The 17,596-nt window shown below is 45.0% G+C and overlaps 1 protein-coding gene across 2 annotated transcripts in view; it reads left to right on the top strand.

The window, feature by feature from the left end:
* The first annotated feature begins 292 nt into the window (after nt 1-292).
* LOC129865542 (calsequestrin-1-like) overlaps nt 293-17,596 on the top strand; it is a 36,213-nt gene continuing 18,909 nt past the window's right edge. The window contains exon 1 of one of the 2 annotated variants that reach the window (XM_055938410.1): nt 293-837. In XM_055938410.1, coding sequence (XP_055794385.1) covers nt 601-837 — 237 coding nt within the window. In that variant the 5' untranslated portion in view covers nt 293-600. The remainder of the gene's footprint in view (nt 838-17,596) is intronic. The other variant, XM_055938411.1, reaches the window with a different exon arrangement.

The following is a 17,596-nucleotide window of genomic DNA, read 5'->3' as shown; positions in this document are numbered from 1 at the left end:
GGAAGCCAGGAGTCATCACCATAACTCTAAATGTACAGTACTTCAAGGCCTTTACGCTGTGCCAAAGAATCTCTCTCTCTCTCTCTCTCTCTCTCTCTCTCTCTCTCTCTCTCTCTCTCTCTCTCTCTCTCTCTCTCTCTCTCTCATCCAACAGGTGGCCATGTGATCCAAAGATAGCCCCTCCCACGTTTCCATCCATTTGCTATTTTCTAACCCCCCCCCCCAAACCCATCGTCATCAAGCCCCCCCATCCCCCTCCCACTTGCTCTCCCTACTTTTTGGTTGCCCACTCTCCCCAGGTTGCAGCCTGCTTCTCTCTCCCTCCAACTCGCCCTCGTCGTTGGAACCCCACCCCTCACTCACCCCCTTGGACAGTAGTGTTTGAGCCCGCGTGTAAAAGGGGGGGTTCAACTCTCCGACCTGCTCTTCTCTGGCCGGCGTCGAAACGAAGTGGACCTTGTTCCTAAGTGGCGTTTTTTTTATTTTTTATTTTAGGAACAACGCAAAAATTAAAAAAATTCCGCAACATTAAACAATTCAGTAATTGACGTCCAAGTCGTGGGAGACCTGAGTGGGGGGAACCAACAATAATCTGGAACAATGAAGTGGGGTTGGGTGTTTCTGGGGGCCCTGCTCTCTTTGGGGAACATTTCCTGGGGAGAGAAGGGTCTGGAGATCCCCGAGTATGATGGGAAAGACCGCGTCCATGATCTCAACGCTAAGAACTACAAGTCTGTGATGAAGAAGTACGATGTCATGGTGATCTACTACCATGCACATGTGGAGAACAACAAAAACGCCCAGAAAGCATTCGAGATGGAGGAGCTCGCCCTGGAGGTGGGTTCTTTGGAGGGAATGGATGGAGGAATGGAGGGGAAGAGGGAGTAAGGATGAGTGAGATGGAGGAGTTGACCCTGGACGTGGGTGTTGGGACAGCATGACGAAACTGAGGGATAAGGGGGAAAAAGGGGATGAAGGGTTGAGGGAGGACTTATGAGGGAGATGGAGGAGAAGGTACCTGAGGCTAGATAACATGACCCCTGATGTGGGGCAAAAGGATGATGAGAAAGAGGGGGAGAGTGGATAGAGGGAAACTGAGGGATGAGAGAATGGAGGGAGGGGCAACAATGAGGGAGAGAGACATGGCATAATTTGTGCTGCAGGTATGTTCCAGGAAGCCAGCAGTATCATCAACCCAGGGGGAAATGGAGGGAAGAGGGGATGAGGGAGAGAGAGAAAGAGACAAGGTGGCAGGGTAGAACACTACACGCTGAGAGATGCTAAAAAAGCACCTTAATAGAAAATATAGTCGGTCTTTCCTAAGAATATTAGGAGCCTGGTTAGTTCGACTGAACCAGGATGTGGAGCACTCCAAATGGTTGGGCCTTGGACACGTCATGTTACTGGTCGTTGGAAAACAAGAGTTGAAGCTGGTCTGGTCTGGTCTGCGTAGCTGAGTCCTAAATCCATAGGTTTTTGCTTCGGGGTTCTCTGTGCTATCTAGCTCTGCTTGAGGGTGTCCAAGCGGCTCGTGGGTATATGGGTATGTGTGCGTGCATACAGGTACGGTATGTGGGTTGTAGCGGATGAACTATCAAACTGCTGAATTCAAAGAGGATCAAAATTAGACTATGACATCATAACAACAACCCGATATCTACCCCTGCAGTTCTTCTGCACACAGCACCTCACGCCCACAGCAGATCAGGGTAAGTCTGGCTCTGTATGTATCAAGCGTCTCAAAGAAGGAGTGCTGATCGAGTATCCGTTTTTTTGATCATAGTCTATAAGATTACATGGACAGGAGGGACCTGTGGCTGTTTGTATCAAGAGTATCGAAGTAAGAGTACTGATCTAGGATCAGGCCCCCCCCCCCTATCCATGTCATCTTATTCATTGTGATCAAAAAGGGAAAATGTATCCTATATCAGCACTCATACTTTGAGATGCTTGACACATACAGTGTCTTCTTACAGGTTTAGAGTAGCGCTAGCTGTCACAACTGTAAATAGCTCTGGACAGGGATGGCGCAGTTACCAAGAAGGCGAAAAGCCTTCCGGGGAGAGACGGAGAGACATATGTCACAGCTCTAACTTCTATCCGTGCTTTCAATGCTCTCCCGGCACCATAATACACAACGCTAGGCCGCAGGTGAACATCTTAACCTTTCACCGCAGAGGGCTAAATCAGGGTTCTTCTTCTTTTTTTAAACAAATCTACTTTGAGACAAAAGTATACAGCTCACACATATGGCTATGAGCTTAAAAATAGAAGACACCTGTACCATGTCAGATATAGAGTTGAATTGTATTATATATTTTTAGTTTGCATCTCAATATTACACTTGATATAAATCACAGAACACTGGAATATAACAAAACTGTTTAACATAGAAACACCGGATTTTCTGCGTCTTCAAAAATATATATGTTTATTAATTATGAAATTATGAAAAATATGAATAACATTCCACCCATGAGGCCACTAGGTCATTTGACTGCAGAACGGGCTACACCATCCTTTATGTACCTACCACACTTCGAATACGATAGATTGACTGCAAGCCCGTGTGTGCCCATGTGCAGCCATGTAGCTGAGTTGAGTAGGGTGTGTGTGTGTGTGTGTGTGTGTGTGTGTGTGTGTGTGTGTGTGTGTGTGTGTGTGTGTGTGTGTGTGTGTGTGTGTGTGTGTGTGTGTGTGTGTGTGAGTAGCTAGACTGCTGAGTTGCTGAGTAGCTTGACCCTTCACTGTCTTACTGCTGACTACTGGTCAATGTGGAGCGTTCGTTAGCCAATCAGAAACAAGCTTTCAGGGGTCTAAAATACATACTGAAAATAGCATTTCCACCAAACAGCATATATTAATTATTAAATGATGCACCCTGACAAAATCAGAGGTAATTGGATTTTTAAGAGTACAAAACTCAATATCCACCAGTATATAAAAATATGTGAATAGTTTAATTGCAGGAAAGACCACAATATCTCAAGATACTGATCAGAGGACTGGTCCAGCACGACGGTTTATGTTGTGTGACTTGCTCTGATGCATTTCACAGATGGAAAACATCATATGATTTCACTTCAACCCTGTAATGTTCAGTAATGCTATTGGACAGATGAGTAGCACAAGGTGTGTAATCCAATGTACTCTATCCGTAGTAATGAGGCTCCTGAGCTGCTGTCTCCTCATGGATGTCTCAAACCATAAATAGTGTGGATGACAACGATTCAGCCATATACAAATTAGAGTAGTCCCACAATTTCTAGATTTATCTTGTTTCTTTAGACTGAGCGTTGTTGAGGTTGTGGTGGTGTCTGCATTCAAAAGCGGTGCTTATGTGAACAATTGAAGAAAATGGTAATCTAGAGGTTTTGGTGCCATACAGTAATTGTTACGAGTGTTGAGGGAGAGAGATAGAAAGTTAAAATGCAGAGGCACCAGAAACACTGACAGTTAAAGAGATTGAACGGAATCGTAAGCAGTTAGAAATTCATAACGTATTATACAAATTGGAATTTGTAACATATCAAACGAATTGCGGAATTAAAAAATGAATTATTTAAAATATACACTGCTCAAAAAAATAAAGGGAACACTTAAACAACACAATGTAACTCCAAGTGAATCACACTTCTGTGAAATCAAACTGTCCACTTAGGAAGCAACACTGATTGACAATAAATTGCACATGCTGTTGTGCAAATGGAATAGACAAAAGGTGGAAATGATAGGCAATTAGCAAGACACCCCCAAAAAAGGAGTGATTCTGCAGGTGGTGACCACAGACCACTTCTCAGTTCCTATGCTTCCTGGCTGATGTTTTGGTCACTTTTGAATGCTGGCGGTGCTCTCACTCTAGTGGTAGCATGAGACGGAGTCTACAACCTACACAAGTGGCTCAGGTAGTGCAGTTCATCCACGATGGCACATCAATGCGAGCTGTGGCAAAAAGGTTTGCTGTGTCTGTCAGCGTAGTGTCCAGAGCATGGAGGCGCTACCAGGAGACAGGCCAGTACATCAGGAGACGTGGAGGAGGCCGTAGGAGGGCAACAACCCAGCAGCAGGACCGCTACCTCTGCCTTTGTGCAAGGAGGTGCACTGCCAGCGCCCTGCAAAATGACCTCCAGCAGGCCACAAATGTGCATTTTGGGTGTCTTGCTAATTGCCTATAATTTCCACCTTTTGTCTATTCCATTTGCACAACAGCATGTGAAATTTATTGTCAATCAGTGTTGCTTCCTAAGTGGACAGTTTGATTTCACAGAAGTGTGATTCACTTGGAGTTACATTGTGTTGTTTAAGTGTTCCCTTTATTTTTTTGAGCAGTGTATATATTTTTTTAACTTGTGAGTGCTATTTTCAAAACTACTGGCTGAAATTATACAAAAACTCTGCTGCGTCGCTTTAAGACAGATAGCCTGAGCAAGATTACAAAAACAACCTCCGGTTACCATCTTCTTGCCTGCGACTTCCCTACCCCACCTAGCCTGGCGAGAAAGTAATCCTCCTCGGCATCTTCTTCTCTGAGAGGTCAAAGGTCAGAACGCTAGCCAGTGTCTCCCCGGCCAATCACACCTGAAATGTCACCCCTCTAAGAGTCAGATTACTGGAGTCAGATTATCTCTCTCTCGGTCAAAAACAAGATAATGGAGATGAAGATCCTATATCTATATGCGGTTGGGCGTTGATTTTGGAGCTGTGTTGGTTTTTGGGTTTATGTGACGTTAAGGGGTGTATGAGGATACTTGAAGATGATTTGGGTGTGGGAGAGTGTTCACGCGGGTGAAGTTTGTGTTTATGAGGTGTAATAATAACAATCCTGATTGAATGATTTGCGTATTTGCAAGGAGGAGATGAGATATGCAGAGAGAGAGAGAGAGAGAGACAGAGGAGGAGAGAGAAATAGAGAGAGTTCTTTGTTCTCAAGGAAAGTCCCATGTCATGTTGCCTACTGTAATTTGGTCCAGATCGCAGCTGTTTGGTCACTATGGAGATTTGTATTCATTTGAGTCAGTCAGTGACTAATGCTAGCTAAGCTAGCATCGCTGCACTAGACCTAATAACAGAGACTCATGCTAGCTGCCATTGTTGTACTGTACTAGGCTCAATCAACAGACCCCAACTAACAACAAACGTTCTCACAACTTTAAGGAACGTTCTCTTAAGAGTTGCATTAGGTTATTACCTTCAGTTTTCATAGGAATGTTCCAGTGATGTGCTAGGACTGTTTCCAAGAGACCATTTTCTCAAAGTTAACCGGAACCCAGAACATGGTTACCATGTTCTCAGAACATTTAATATTAATGTTCTAGACACGTTTCATGGGAATGTTGCAAGAACGTTCCTGTGTCTAGTTTTCTGAGGGATAGGAGAATATTCCATCAACGTCACACCAAACACACACAAAACATGGTTACCATGTTCTTAGAATATAAGATGTTAATATTCTAGACAGGTTTTATGGGCATGTTGCAAGAACATTCCTGTGTCCAATGTCATTTAAAACACAGGACATTCTGTTGTGGTCCCCTGGAGGTTTTTGTCTTGTTCCCAGCTTGTTTCAGGTACGTCCCTAAATACGTTTTTAAGATGTCACCTGATGGTCCCTTAGAAATGTAAAAAAAAAATATATATATATCTTTACAGACCACCCCTTTTTACTGTTGCCAAGCCTATCAGGGCCCTGATTGGTTGAACCACTGATCCATTCACAGATGTTTGTTGGCAAGGATAGGGACAAACAGTTCTTTCAACATGCAGCGTTTTCAACTTACATATTTGACATATAGTACTTTCAGAAAGTATTCACACCCCTTGACCTTTTCCACATTGTGTTGTGTTACCGCCTAAATTTCAAATGTATTACATTTAGATTTTGTGTCGCTGAGCTACACACAATGCCCCATAATGTCGAAGTGGAATTATGTTTTTAGAAATTTTAACAAATTAATAAAAAATTAAAAGCTGAAATGTTTTGAGCCAATAAATATTCAACCGCTCTGTTATGGCAAGCCTAAATAAATTCATGAGTAAATATTTGCTTAACAAGTCACATAATAAGTTGCATGAACTCACTGTGTGCAATAATAGTGCTTAACATGATTTTTGAATGACTACCTCATCACTGAGGTGGGCAACAGCGCAGCCTAGTGGTTAGAGCGGTAGACTAGCAACCGAAAGGTTGCAAGATCAAATCCCCGATCCGAAAGGTACAAATCTGTCATTCTGCCCCTGGCTGTCATTGAAAATAAGAATTTGTTCTTAACTGACTTGCCTTGTTAAATAAAGGTAAAATACTGTACACCACGCATACAATTATCTGTAAGGTCCCTCAATTGAGCAGTGAATTTACTGGCAGATGGGTAAAAAAAAAGCAGACATTGAATATCCCTTTGAGCATGGTGAAGTTATTAGTTACATTTTAGATGGTGTATCAATACACCCAGTAACTACAAAGCTATAGGCGTCCTTCCTAACTCTTTTGCCCGGAGAGGAATGGAACCACTCAGGGATTTCACCATGAAGCCAATGGTGACTTGAAAACAGTTACAGAGTTTAATGGCTGTGATAACGGAGGATCGTTCAACAACATTGTAGTTACTACACAATACTAACTTAAATACTAACCTAATTACAGAGTGAAAAGAAGGAAGCCTGTACATAATACAAATATTCCAAAACATGCATCCTGTTTGTAATAAGGCACTATATTAAAACTGCAAAGAATGTGTCAAAGAAATGAACTTTATGTCCTGAATACAAAGTGTTATGTTTGGGGCAAACACAATACATTACTGAGTACCACTCTTCATATTTTCAAGCGTGGTGGTGGCAGCATCATGTTATGGGTATGCTTGTCATTGGCTAGGACTAGTGAGTTTTTTTTGTCTATAAAAATAAATGGAATAGAGCTAAGTACAGGCAAAATCCTCGAGGACAACCTGGTTCAGCCTCCTTTCCAACAGACACCGGGAGACAAATTCCCCCTTCAGCAGGAGGATAATAACCTAAAACACAATCCCAAATATACGTACACTGGAGCTGCTTACATTTTCTTACCTGGGATTTAAACTCATAACCTCTTGGTTCACGGCATTCATATCTTCCTGCTATGCCACCATGTATGTGTCAGCTATCAGTTAATCTAACTATTCTCTCATCAATGATTTAATTTACTTATTTCAGAAATGTTAGGGTTTTCTGTATAGTGCTCTAATGTTGGTGTGGCATATTACTCTCTTTTAATGTTACTCCTTTATCACTAAGATAAATACAATTGTTTTTCTTGAGTGCACTTTTAACCAAGCTGAGATTTAATTAAAAGTGCAAAGTGTAGCAATACAGGGGAATCCAGTCACTGACACAGACATGGTGGTGTAGCAGGAAGATGGGAATGCCATGAACCAAGAGGTTGTGAGTTCAAATCCCAGGTGAATCCCATGTTAAATAATAGTTACTGTATAAATGAACATGCACAATGTAATTGAGATGAAAAATCTGTCAATGGGCCCTTGAGCAAGGCACTTAATCCTAATTTCCTCCAGGGGCACTGTACTTCTATGGCTGACCCTGTATAACAGCACATTTCACTGCACCTATCAGGTGTATGAAACATATTTTTATTTACATGCTAGCTAAGCTGGCATTAGTACACGGTGGATGGTGGATTCTGTGTACATTTAGGGTATGAGTCACATCTAGAGTGTGTATAGCATGGCTGTACTTGACTGTGTGTAACATTTTATGAAAATATATCTATGTCTGCCTGGCTGGGCATTTCATTGTTGCAGCATCTACTGTCCCACAGGATTGCATTAAAAGTATGCTGAATCCTCTCTATGTCTTTGAAGGGGAGCAGCAAGCAGTTAAGCTTTTATGGATCACTGGCTTTGAACAGGGAAATAGTGAAAAATAGATGCATCTATCAGTGGTGAAGTCCAAATGATACGTTTTCATAGGTCAAAGTGGGGTGTAGTTTGTACTCTTCTTTGGGATAGGTATGGAGCTAGCCTGACATGAAATGGGATATGGGGCAGCGGGCTTAAATCCTATTTTGACCAACAGGTAAAAAACTATGTTAATTGTGTCGATAATCCTCCAAGAAAACCAATGGTTCAACCCTCATGTGTCTATGACAATCTGTTCAAAGGTTATTGGTTTTTACCCTTGTAGGATGGACAGAATGAGGGTGACTAAATCAATGGAGGCCAGAGAAAAACAGTGGTACAAAAATCATAAAGCATCGTGTCGTCCAGGCTGGACGCCGTGCGAGAATAATGGCTACCTGACAGTCTCACTTTCCCGTTGAACTCATCATCTTTCTTTTCGCATGTACAGGACATAAAAACAACATAGAGGTAGGATAGATATTGATTTTGAGTCATGACATTTTTTAGTAAAAGCTTTCCATATTATTACAAGATACCTGTTCTTTTTTTAAAGAGGATTTCTCTCAAAAACAAACGTATCTCTGTGAAATGTCACTGGAGCACTGAGTGAGCATACTGCGAGCTTTTTTATTTTCAAAGCATTTTGCATTTCTTTCAGTTCAAAAACCGTTACACACTGTGTCCCTCAATGACTGAGATTGATTGGCCACCCCTGAAGCTACCTGTGGATAATACTACATTAGCTAGTTCCTCTACATCTTTCTTACATGACTAGCTGCATCTTTTACAGGACCATGTGGAATAGACATTCTCTGCAGTATTGAGCTGAACGTTCAGACCATCGTCATGGCAACCGTGTCACTCTTCTGGCACCATTCTGCTGATGCGAAATAACATCATCACTGCTCATTAGGCAGCAACACCAACAACAATACTTGTATTACTGCCAGTTCTCATGAGAGTAGTGATGTAATGCAAGCCCAAAGCTACTAACTAACAAATTGAAACGGTTTTAGAAGTGGTTGAGTACAACATTTGGGGATGATTACAGTGTTACAAAGGATAAAGTATCCTATGGTTAAGTTTGGATATTGTGAAGGTCAATAAACGGTGCGTCTTGGGCTTCATAGTTTGCGATTGATTTATTCTATTCAATCCATTACTCTAAATTGTGATAATTTAATTTGAACACAGTTCCATGGTCCTGCTCTTCCTTATAGCTCTCTACTTCCTGACTGTATGCTCCATACTTTTGAGTAAGATGCCGCCGACAGATATGGCAGCTCTGCTTCTAGCGCCTAAGCAACTTTGCAGTATTTTGTTTTTGTGTGTGTTATTTCATTATTAGCCCAGATGTTTTTTTGTGTTATTACATACAGCCGGATGTTTTGGGGGGGATATCAGAGCGGCGGTAACTCACCAGTATTAAAACCAGGAATACGACTTTCCCGAATTGTATCCTTTGTTCGTACCCCCCAGGGCAATTTAACTTATTCCAGAGGCTGCTCCAAAACACCGCCGGCGGAGAAGAGGTATTCGGAGTGGGCTTCCAGTCTAACTCAGGAGGCATGCACACCATCCACCGCTTCCGAGTAACAGACAACACAATACCTCATAATGACAAAGCGAAAACAGAATTTTAGAAATTTTAGCAAATGTACAGTACCAGTCAAAAGTTTGGAAACACCTACTCATTCAATGTTTTTTCTTTATTTGGACTATTTTCTACATTGTAGAAGAACAGTGATTACTTCAAAACTATGAAATAACACATATGGAATCATGTAGTAACCAAAAAAGTGTTAAACAAATCAAAATATATTTTAGATTCTTCAAAGTAGCCAGCCTTTGCCTTGATGACAGCTTTGCACACTCTTGTCATTTACACAACCAGCTTCACCTGGAATGCTTTTCCAACAGTCTTGAAGGAGTTCCCATATATGCTGAGTACTTGTTTGCTGCTTTTCCTTCACTCTGCGGTTCAACTCATCCCGAAGCACCTCAATTAGGTTGAGGTCGGGGATTGTGGAGGCCAGGTCATCTGATGCAGCACTCCATCACTCTCCTTCTTGGTCAAATAGCCCTTGCACAGCCTGGAGGTGTGTTGGATCATTGTCTTGTTGAAAAACAAATGATAGTCCCACTAAGCGCAAAACAGATGTGATGGCGTATCGCTGCAGGATGCTGTGGTAGCCATGCTGGTTAAGTGTGCCTTGAATTCCATTAGATCACTGACAGTATCACCAGTAAAACACCCCCACACCATCACACCTCCTCCTCCATGCTTCACAGTGGGAACCACATATGCAGAGATCATCCGTTCACCTACTCTCCTTCTCACAAAGACACGGCGGTTAGAAGCAAAAATCTACTAATTTGGACTCAGACCAAAGGACCACCGGTCTAATTTCCATTGCTTGTGTTTCTTAGCCCAAGCAAATCTCTTCGTTTTTATGCCCTTTAGTAATGGTTTCTTTGCAGCAATTCGACCATGAAGGCCTGATTCACGCAGTCTACTCTGAACAGTAAATGTTGAAACGTGTCTGTTACTTGAATTCTGTAAATCTCTGCAATTTCTGAGGCTGGTAATCCTCTGCAGCAAAGGAAACTCTGGGTCTTCCTTTCCTGTGGCGGTCCTCATGAAAGGCAGTGTCATCAGAGCACTGAAAGTTTTTTGCGACTACACTTGAAGAAACTTTCAAAGTTCTTAAAATTTTCCGCATTGACTGACCTTCATGTCTTAAAGTAATGATTTGCTGTCATTTCTCTTTGCTTACTTGAGCTGTTCTTGCCATAATATGGACTTGGTCTTTTACCAAATAGGACAATCTTCTGTATACCCCACCTACCTTGTCACAATGCAACTGATTGGCTCAAATGCATTAAGAAGGAAAGAAATTCCACAAATTAACTTTTAACACGGCGCACCTGTTAATTGAAATGCATTCCAGGTGACTACCTCATGAAGCTGGTTGAGAGAATGCCAAGAGTGTGCAAAGCTGTCATCAAGGCAAAGGGTGGCTACTTTGAAGAATCTCAAATCTAAAATATATTTTGATTTGTTAAACACTTTTTTGGTTACTACATGATTCCATATGTGTTATTTGATAGTTTTGATGTCTTCACTATTATTCTACAATGTGGTATATAGTAAACATAAAGAAAAACCTTTAAATGAGTAAGTGTGTCCAAACTTTTGACTGGTACTGTATTAAAAATGTAAAACAGAAATACCTTATTTACATAAATATTCAGACCCTTTACTATGAGACCGAAATTGATATATGGTCAATTCAATTGATTGGATATGATTTGGAAAGGCATACACCTGTATATATAAGGTCCCACAGTTGACAGTGCATGTGAGAGCAAACACAAAGCCATGAGGTTGAAAGAACTGTCGGTAGAGCGCCGAAACAGGATTGTGTCGAGGCACAGATCTGGGGAAGAGTACCAAAAAATGTCTGTAGCATTGAAAGTCCCCAAGAACACAGTGGCCTCCATCATTCTTAAATGAAAGAAGTTTGGAACCACCAAGACTCTTCCTAGAGCTGGCCGCCTGGCCAAACCGAGCAATCGGGGAGAAGGGCCTTGGTCAGGGAGGTGACCAATAACCCAATGGTCACTCTGACAGAGCTCCAGCATTCTTCTGTGGAGATGGGAGAACCTTCCAGAAAGTCAATGATCTCTGCGGCACTCCACCAATCAGGCCTTTATGGAGAGTGGCTAGATGGAAGCCACTCCTTAGTAAGTGTCACATGACAGCCCGCTTGGAGTTTGCCAAAAGGCACCTAAAGGACTCTCAGACCTTGAGAAACAAGATTCTCTGGTCTTCTGACACCAAGATTGAACTCTTTGGCCTGAATGCCAAGCTTTACGTCAGGAGTAATCCTGGCACCACCCCTATGGTGAAGCATAGTGGTGGCAGCATCATGCTGTGGGGATGTTTTTCAGTGGCAGGGACTGGGAGACTAGTCAGGATCGAGGGAAAGATGAACGGAGCAAAGTACAGAGGACCTCAGACTTGGTTGAAGGTTCACCGTCCATCAGGACAATGACCCTAAGCACACAGCCAAGACAAGGAGTGGCTTCGGGTCAAGTCTCTGAATGTCCTTGAGTGGCCTAGCCAGAGCCCGGACTTGAACCCAATTTAGCATCTCTGGAGAGACTTGAAAATAGCTGTGCAGCGACGCTCCCCACCCACCTGACAGAGGTTGAGAGGATCTGCAGAGAAGAGAGGGAGAAACTCCGCAAATACAGGTGTGCCAAGCTTGTAGCATCATACCCAAGACGACTCGAGGCTGAAGGTCGCTGCCAAAGGTTCTTCTACCCAGTACTGAGTAAAGGGTCTGGAAACTTATGTAAACGTGATATTTGAAAACATTTCTAAAAACCTGTTTTTGCTTTGTAATTATTGGGTATTGTGTGTAGATTGATGGTGGGGGGGGTCAATTGAATCTATTTTAGAATTAAGCTGTAACGTAACAAAATGTGGAAAAAGTCTAAATACTTTCCGAATGCATTGTATTTATTTATGTGTGTGTATGTATGTGTATGTGTGGTTGTTTTTGCTTCATCCCATGTGACAACATGTGACCAGACAAAAACAACTTTATTAATATCTTGTTATTTAGCATGATCATTTTAGAACTTCTAGAACTATAGTTCCTCCCTGTGTTTTTGTACGCGAGCATGTGCAACGTGTACGCTGGGAGTCGGGAAGCAAGTGCAGGGAGTGACAATGTAATAATAAGTAAAACATGGAACGAAACACGAATAGCGTACAGACGTGAAACAGAAACAATAACTCCTGAGGAAAGAACCAAGGGGAGTGACAGAGCCATCTGAGGCGCGGGAGCCTGAAGAGCCGGCTGAGACGCGGGAGCCTGACAAGCCGGTTGAGGCGCGGGAGCCTGACTAGCCGGTTGAGGCGCGGGAGCCTGATGAGTGGGCTGAGGCATCCCCGGTTGCTTGGACCCGAGGTCACTGGTAAAAATAAAAAGATCCTTGTTGCTTCCCCTTGGTGAGGCGTTATTCTGTAACGTGTACGCTGGGAGTCGGGAAGCAAGTACAGCAGTGAAAATGTAATAATAAATAAAACATGGAACAAAACACGAATAGTGTACAGACATGAAACAGAATCAGAATCAATAACGCCTGAGGAAAGAACCAAAGGGAGTAACAGATATAGGAGAGGTAATCAGGAAGGTGATAGAGTCCAGGTGAGTGTCATGAGGCGCAGGTGCGTGTAACGATGGTGGCAGGTGTGCGTAACGATGGTGGCAGGTGTGCGTAATTATAAGACAACTGGCGACATTGAGCGCCGGAGAGGGTGTAAACGTAACTGTACCCCCTCCCTGATGCGCGGCCCCAGTCGCCGAACGACGCCGACCAGAGGGACGGTCCCAAGGACCAGGAGCGGGCCGGTCGCTTCTGCTGAGGCACGGGAACATGTAGAGCCGGCTGAGGCGCGGGAGCCTGACAAGCCGGCTGAGGCGCTGGAGCCTGACGAGCCGGCTGAGGCATCCGCGGTTGCTTCGGCAGTGGCATTTGGACCCAACTTCACCAGTAAAAAAATTAAAAAAGGTCCCTGTTACTTCCCCTTGGTGAGGCGTTATTCAGTAACATGTACGCTGGGAGTCGGGAAGCAAGTAACGGAGTGCATTTCATGGCATAGCTATGTTACTATCAGCCATAGAAAGTTTACTATGTTTATTCTAACACTTAACCTAACCCTAAATGTAACCCTTCTAAGCGGTTACATATAAACAGATATGCAGTTTGTTTTCATAGTTTGGGCATGTAGACCTCATTCCATGGAGGGCCGAGTGCCTGCAGGCTTTTGGTTTCTCCTTTCAATTAAGCCCTAGACAACAAGGTGTGGGGAGTTCCTTACTAATTAGCTACTTTAATTCATCAATCAAGAACAACGGAGGCGCGAAAACCCGCAGACACTCGGCCCTCCGTGGAATGAGTTTGACACCTGTGATCTACATTTACATTTACATTTACATTTAAGTCATTTAGCAGACGCTCTTATCCAGAGCGACTTACAAATTGGTGCATTCACCTAATGACATCCAGTGGAACAGCCACTTTACAGTAGTGCATCTAAATCTTTTAAGGGGGGGGGGGGGGGGCAGAAGGATTGCTTTATCCTATCCTAGGTATTCCTTGAAGAGGTGGGGTTTCAGGTGTCTCCGGAAGGTGGTGATTGACTCCGCTGTCCTGGCGTCGTGAGGGAGTTTGTTCCACCATTGGGGTGCCAGAGCAGCGAACAGTTTTGACTGGGCTGAGCGGGAACTGTACTTCCTCAGTGGTAGGGAGGCGAGCAGGCCAGAGGTGGATGAACGCAGTGCCCTTGTTTGGGTGTAGGGCCTGATCAGAGCCTGAAGGTACTGAGGTGCCGTTCCCCTCACAGCTCCGTAGGCAAGCACCATGGTCTTGTAGCGGATGCGAGCTTCAACTGGAAGCCAGTGGAGAGAGCGGAGGAGCGGGGTGACGTGAGAGAACTTGGGAAGGTTGAACACCAGACGGGCTGCGGAGTTCTGGATGAGTTGTAGGGGTTTGATGGCACAGGCAGGGAGCCCAGCCAACAGCGAGTTGCAGTAATCCAGACGGGAGATGACAAGTGCCTGGATTAGGACCTGCGCCGCTTCCTGTGTGAGGCAGGGTCGTACTCTGCGGATGTTGTAGAGCATGAACCTACAGGAACGGGCCACCGCCTTGATGTTAGTTGAGAACGACAGGGTGTTGTCCAGGATCACGCCAAGGTTCTTAGCGCTCTGGGAGGAGGACACAATGGAGTTGTCAACCGTGATGGCGAGATCATGGAACGGGCAGTCCTTCCCCGGGAGGAAGAGCAGCTCCGTCTTGCCGAGGTTCAGCTTGAGGTGGTGATCCGTCATCCACACTGATATGTCTGCCAGACATGCAGAGATGCGATTCGCCACCTGGTCATCAGAAGGGGGAAAGGAGAAGATTAATTGTGTGTCGTCTGCATAGCAATGATAGGAGAGACCATGTGAGGTTATGACAGAGCCAAGTGACTTGGTGTATAGCGAGAATAGGAGAGGGCCTAGAACAGAGCCCTGGGGGACACCAGTGGTGAGAGCGCGTGGTGAGGAGACAGATTCTCGCCACGCCACCTGGTAGGAGCGACCTGTCAGGTAGGACGCAATCCAAGCGTGGGCCGCGCCGGAGATGCCCAACTCGGAGAGGGTGGAGAGGAGGATCTGATGGTTCACAGTATCGAAGGCAGCCGATAGGTCTAGAAGGATGAGAGCAGAGGAAAGAGAGTTAGCTTTAGCAGTGCGGAGCGCCTCCGTGATACAGAGAAGAGCAGTCTCAGTTGAGTGACTAGTCTTGAAACCTGACTGATTTGGATCAAGAAGGTCATTCTGAGAGAGATAGCAGGAGAGCTGGCCAAGGACGGCACGTTCAAGAGTTTTGGAGAGAAAAGAAAGAAGGGATACTGGTCTGTAGTTGTTGACATCGGAGGGATCGAGTGTAGGTTTTTTCAGAAGGGGTGCAACTCTCGCTCTCTTGAAGACGGAAGGGACGTAGCCAGCGTTCAGGGATGAGTTGATGAGCGAGGTGAGGTAAGGGAGAAGGTCTCCGGAAATGGTCTGGAGAAGAGAGGAGGGGATAGGGTCAAGCGGGCAGGTTGTTGGGCGGCCGGCCGTCACAAGACGCGAGATTTCATCTGGAGAGAGAGGAGAGAAAGAGGTCAAAGCACAGGGTAGGGCAGTGTGAGCAGAACCAGCGGTGTCGTTTGACTTAGCAAACGAGGATCGGATGTCGTCGACCTTCTTTTCAAAATGGTTGACGAAGTCGTCTGCAGAGAGGGAGGAGGGGGGGGGGGGGGGGAGGAGGATTCAGGAGGGAGGAGAAGGTGGCAAAGAGCTTCCTAGGGTTAGAGGCAGATGCTTGGAATTTAGAGTGGTAGAAAGTGGCTTTAGCAGCAGAGACAGAAGAGGAAAATGTAGAGAGGAGGGAGTGAAAGGATGCCAGGTCCGCAGGGAGGCGAGTTTTCCTCCATTTCCGCTCGGCTGCCCGGAGCCCTGTTCTGTGAGTTCGCAATGAGTCGTCGAGCCACGGAGCGGGAGGGGAGGACCGAGCCGGCCTGGAGGATAGGGGACATAGAGAGTCAAAGGATGCAGAAAGGGAGGAGAGGAGGGTTGAGGAGGCAGAATCAGGAGATAGGTTGGAGAAGGTTTGGGCAGAGGGAAGAGATGATAGGATGGAAGAGGAGAGAGTAGCGGGGGAGAGAGAGCGAAGGTTGGGACGGCGCGATACCATCCGAGTAGGGGCAGTGTGGGAAGTGTTGGATGAGAGCGAGAGGGAAAAGGATACAAGGTAGTGGTCGGAGACTTGGAGGGGAGTTGCAATGAGGTTAGTGGAAGAACAGCATCTAGTAAAGATGAGGTCAAGCGTATTGCCTGCCTTGTGAGTAGGGGGGGAAGGTGAGAGGGTGAGGTCAAAAGAGGAGAGGAGTGGAAAGAAGGAGGCAGAGAGGAATGAGTCAAAGGTAGACATGGGGAGGTTAAAGTCACCCAGAACTGTGAGAGGTGAGCCGTCCTCAGGAAAGGAGCTTATCAAGGCATCAAGCTCATTGATGAACTCTCCAAGGGAACCTGGAGGGCGATAAATGATAAGGATGTTAAGCTTGAAAGGGCTGGTAACTGTGACAGCATGGAATTCAAAGGAGGCGATAGACAGATGGGTAAGGGGAGAAAGAGAGAATGACCACTTGGGAGAGATGAGGATCCCGGTGCCACCACCCCGCTGACCAGAAGCTCTCGGGGTGTGCGAGAACACGTGGGCAGACGAAGAGAGAGCAGTAGGAGTAGCAGTGTTATCTGTGGTGAGCCATGTTTCCGTCAGTGCCAAGAAGTCGAGGGACTGGAGGGACGCATAGGCTGAGATGAGCTCTGCCTTGTTGGCCGCGGATCGGCAGTTCCAGAGGCTACCGGAGACCTGGAACTCCACGTGGGTCGTGCGGGCTGGGACCACCAGGTTAGGGTGGGCGCGGCCACGCGGTGTGAAGCGTTTGTATGGTCTGTGCAGAGAGGAGAGAACAGGGATAGACAGACACATAGTTGACAGGCTACAGAAGAGGCTACGCTAAAGCAAAGGAGATTAGAATGACAAGTGGGCTACACGTCTCGAATGTTCAGAAAGTTAAGCTTACGTTGCAAAAAATCAATAAAATTAAAAATCTTATTGACTAAAATGATATAGTACTGCTGGCTGGTGAAGTAGCCTGGCTAGCAGTAGCTGCGTTGTTGAAAGTGAAGCTGGCTAGGTGACCTCGACAGTTTCTCTAAATTTCTCTAAACTACACAATTATCATGGATACAAGGACAGCAAAGACAACTAGCTAACACTACGCTAATCAAGTCGTTCCGTTGTAATGTAAGTTTCTACAGTGCTGCTATTCGGTAGAAGTTGGCTAGCTAGCAGTGTTAGCTAGCAGTGTTGGCTAGGTAGGAGGACGGCAGCGCGGCAGGCGAAAATAGCTGGCTAGCTAACCGATAATTACTCAAAGTTACACAATTATCTTAGATACAAAGCTAGCAAAGAAAACTATGTAGCTAGCTAACACTACACAAAACAAGTCGTTCCGTTGTAATGTAATCGTTTCTACAGTGCTGCTAATCGGTGGCTAGCTGGCTAGCTAGCAGGGTTGACTACCTTACGTT

Source organism: Salvelinus fontinalis, chromosome 11 (assembly GCF_029448725.1).
Source record: "Salvelinus fontinalis isolate EN_2023a chromosome 11, ASM2944872v1, whole genome shotgun sequence".
Lineage (NCBI taxonomy): Eukaryota > Metazoa > Chordata > Actinopteri > Salmoniformes > Salmonidae > Salvelinus > Salvelinus fontinalis.
This window is presented reverse-complemented; position numbering and strand designations above follow the sequence as displayed.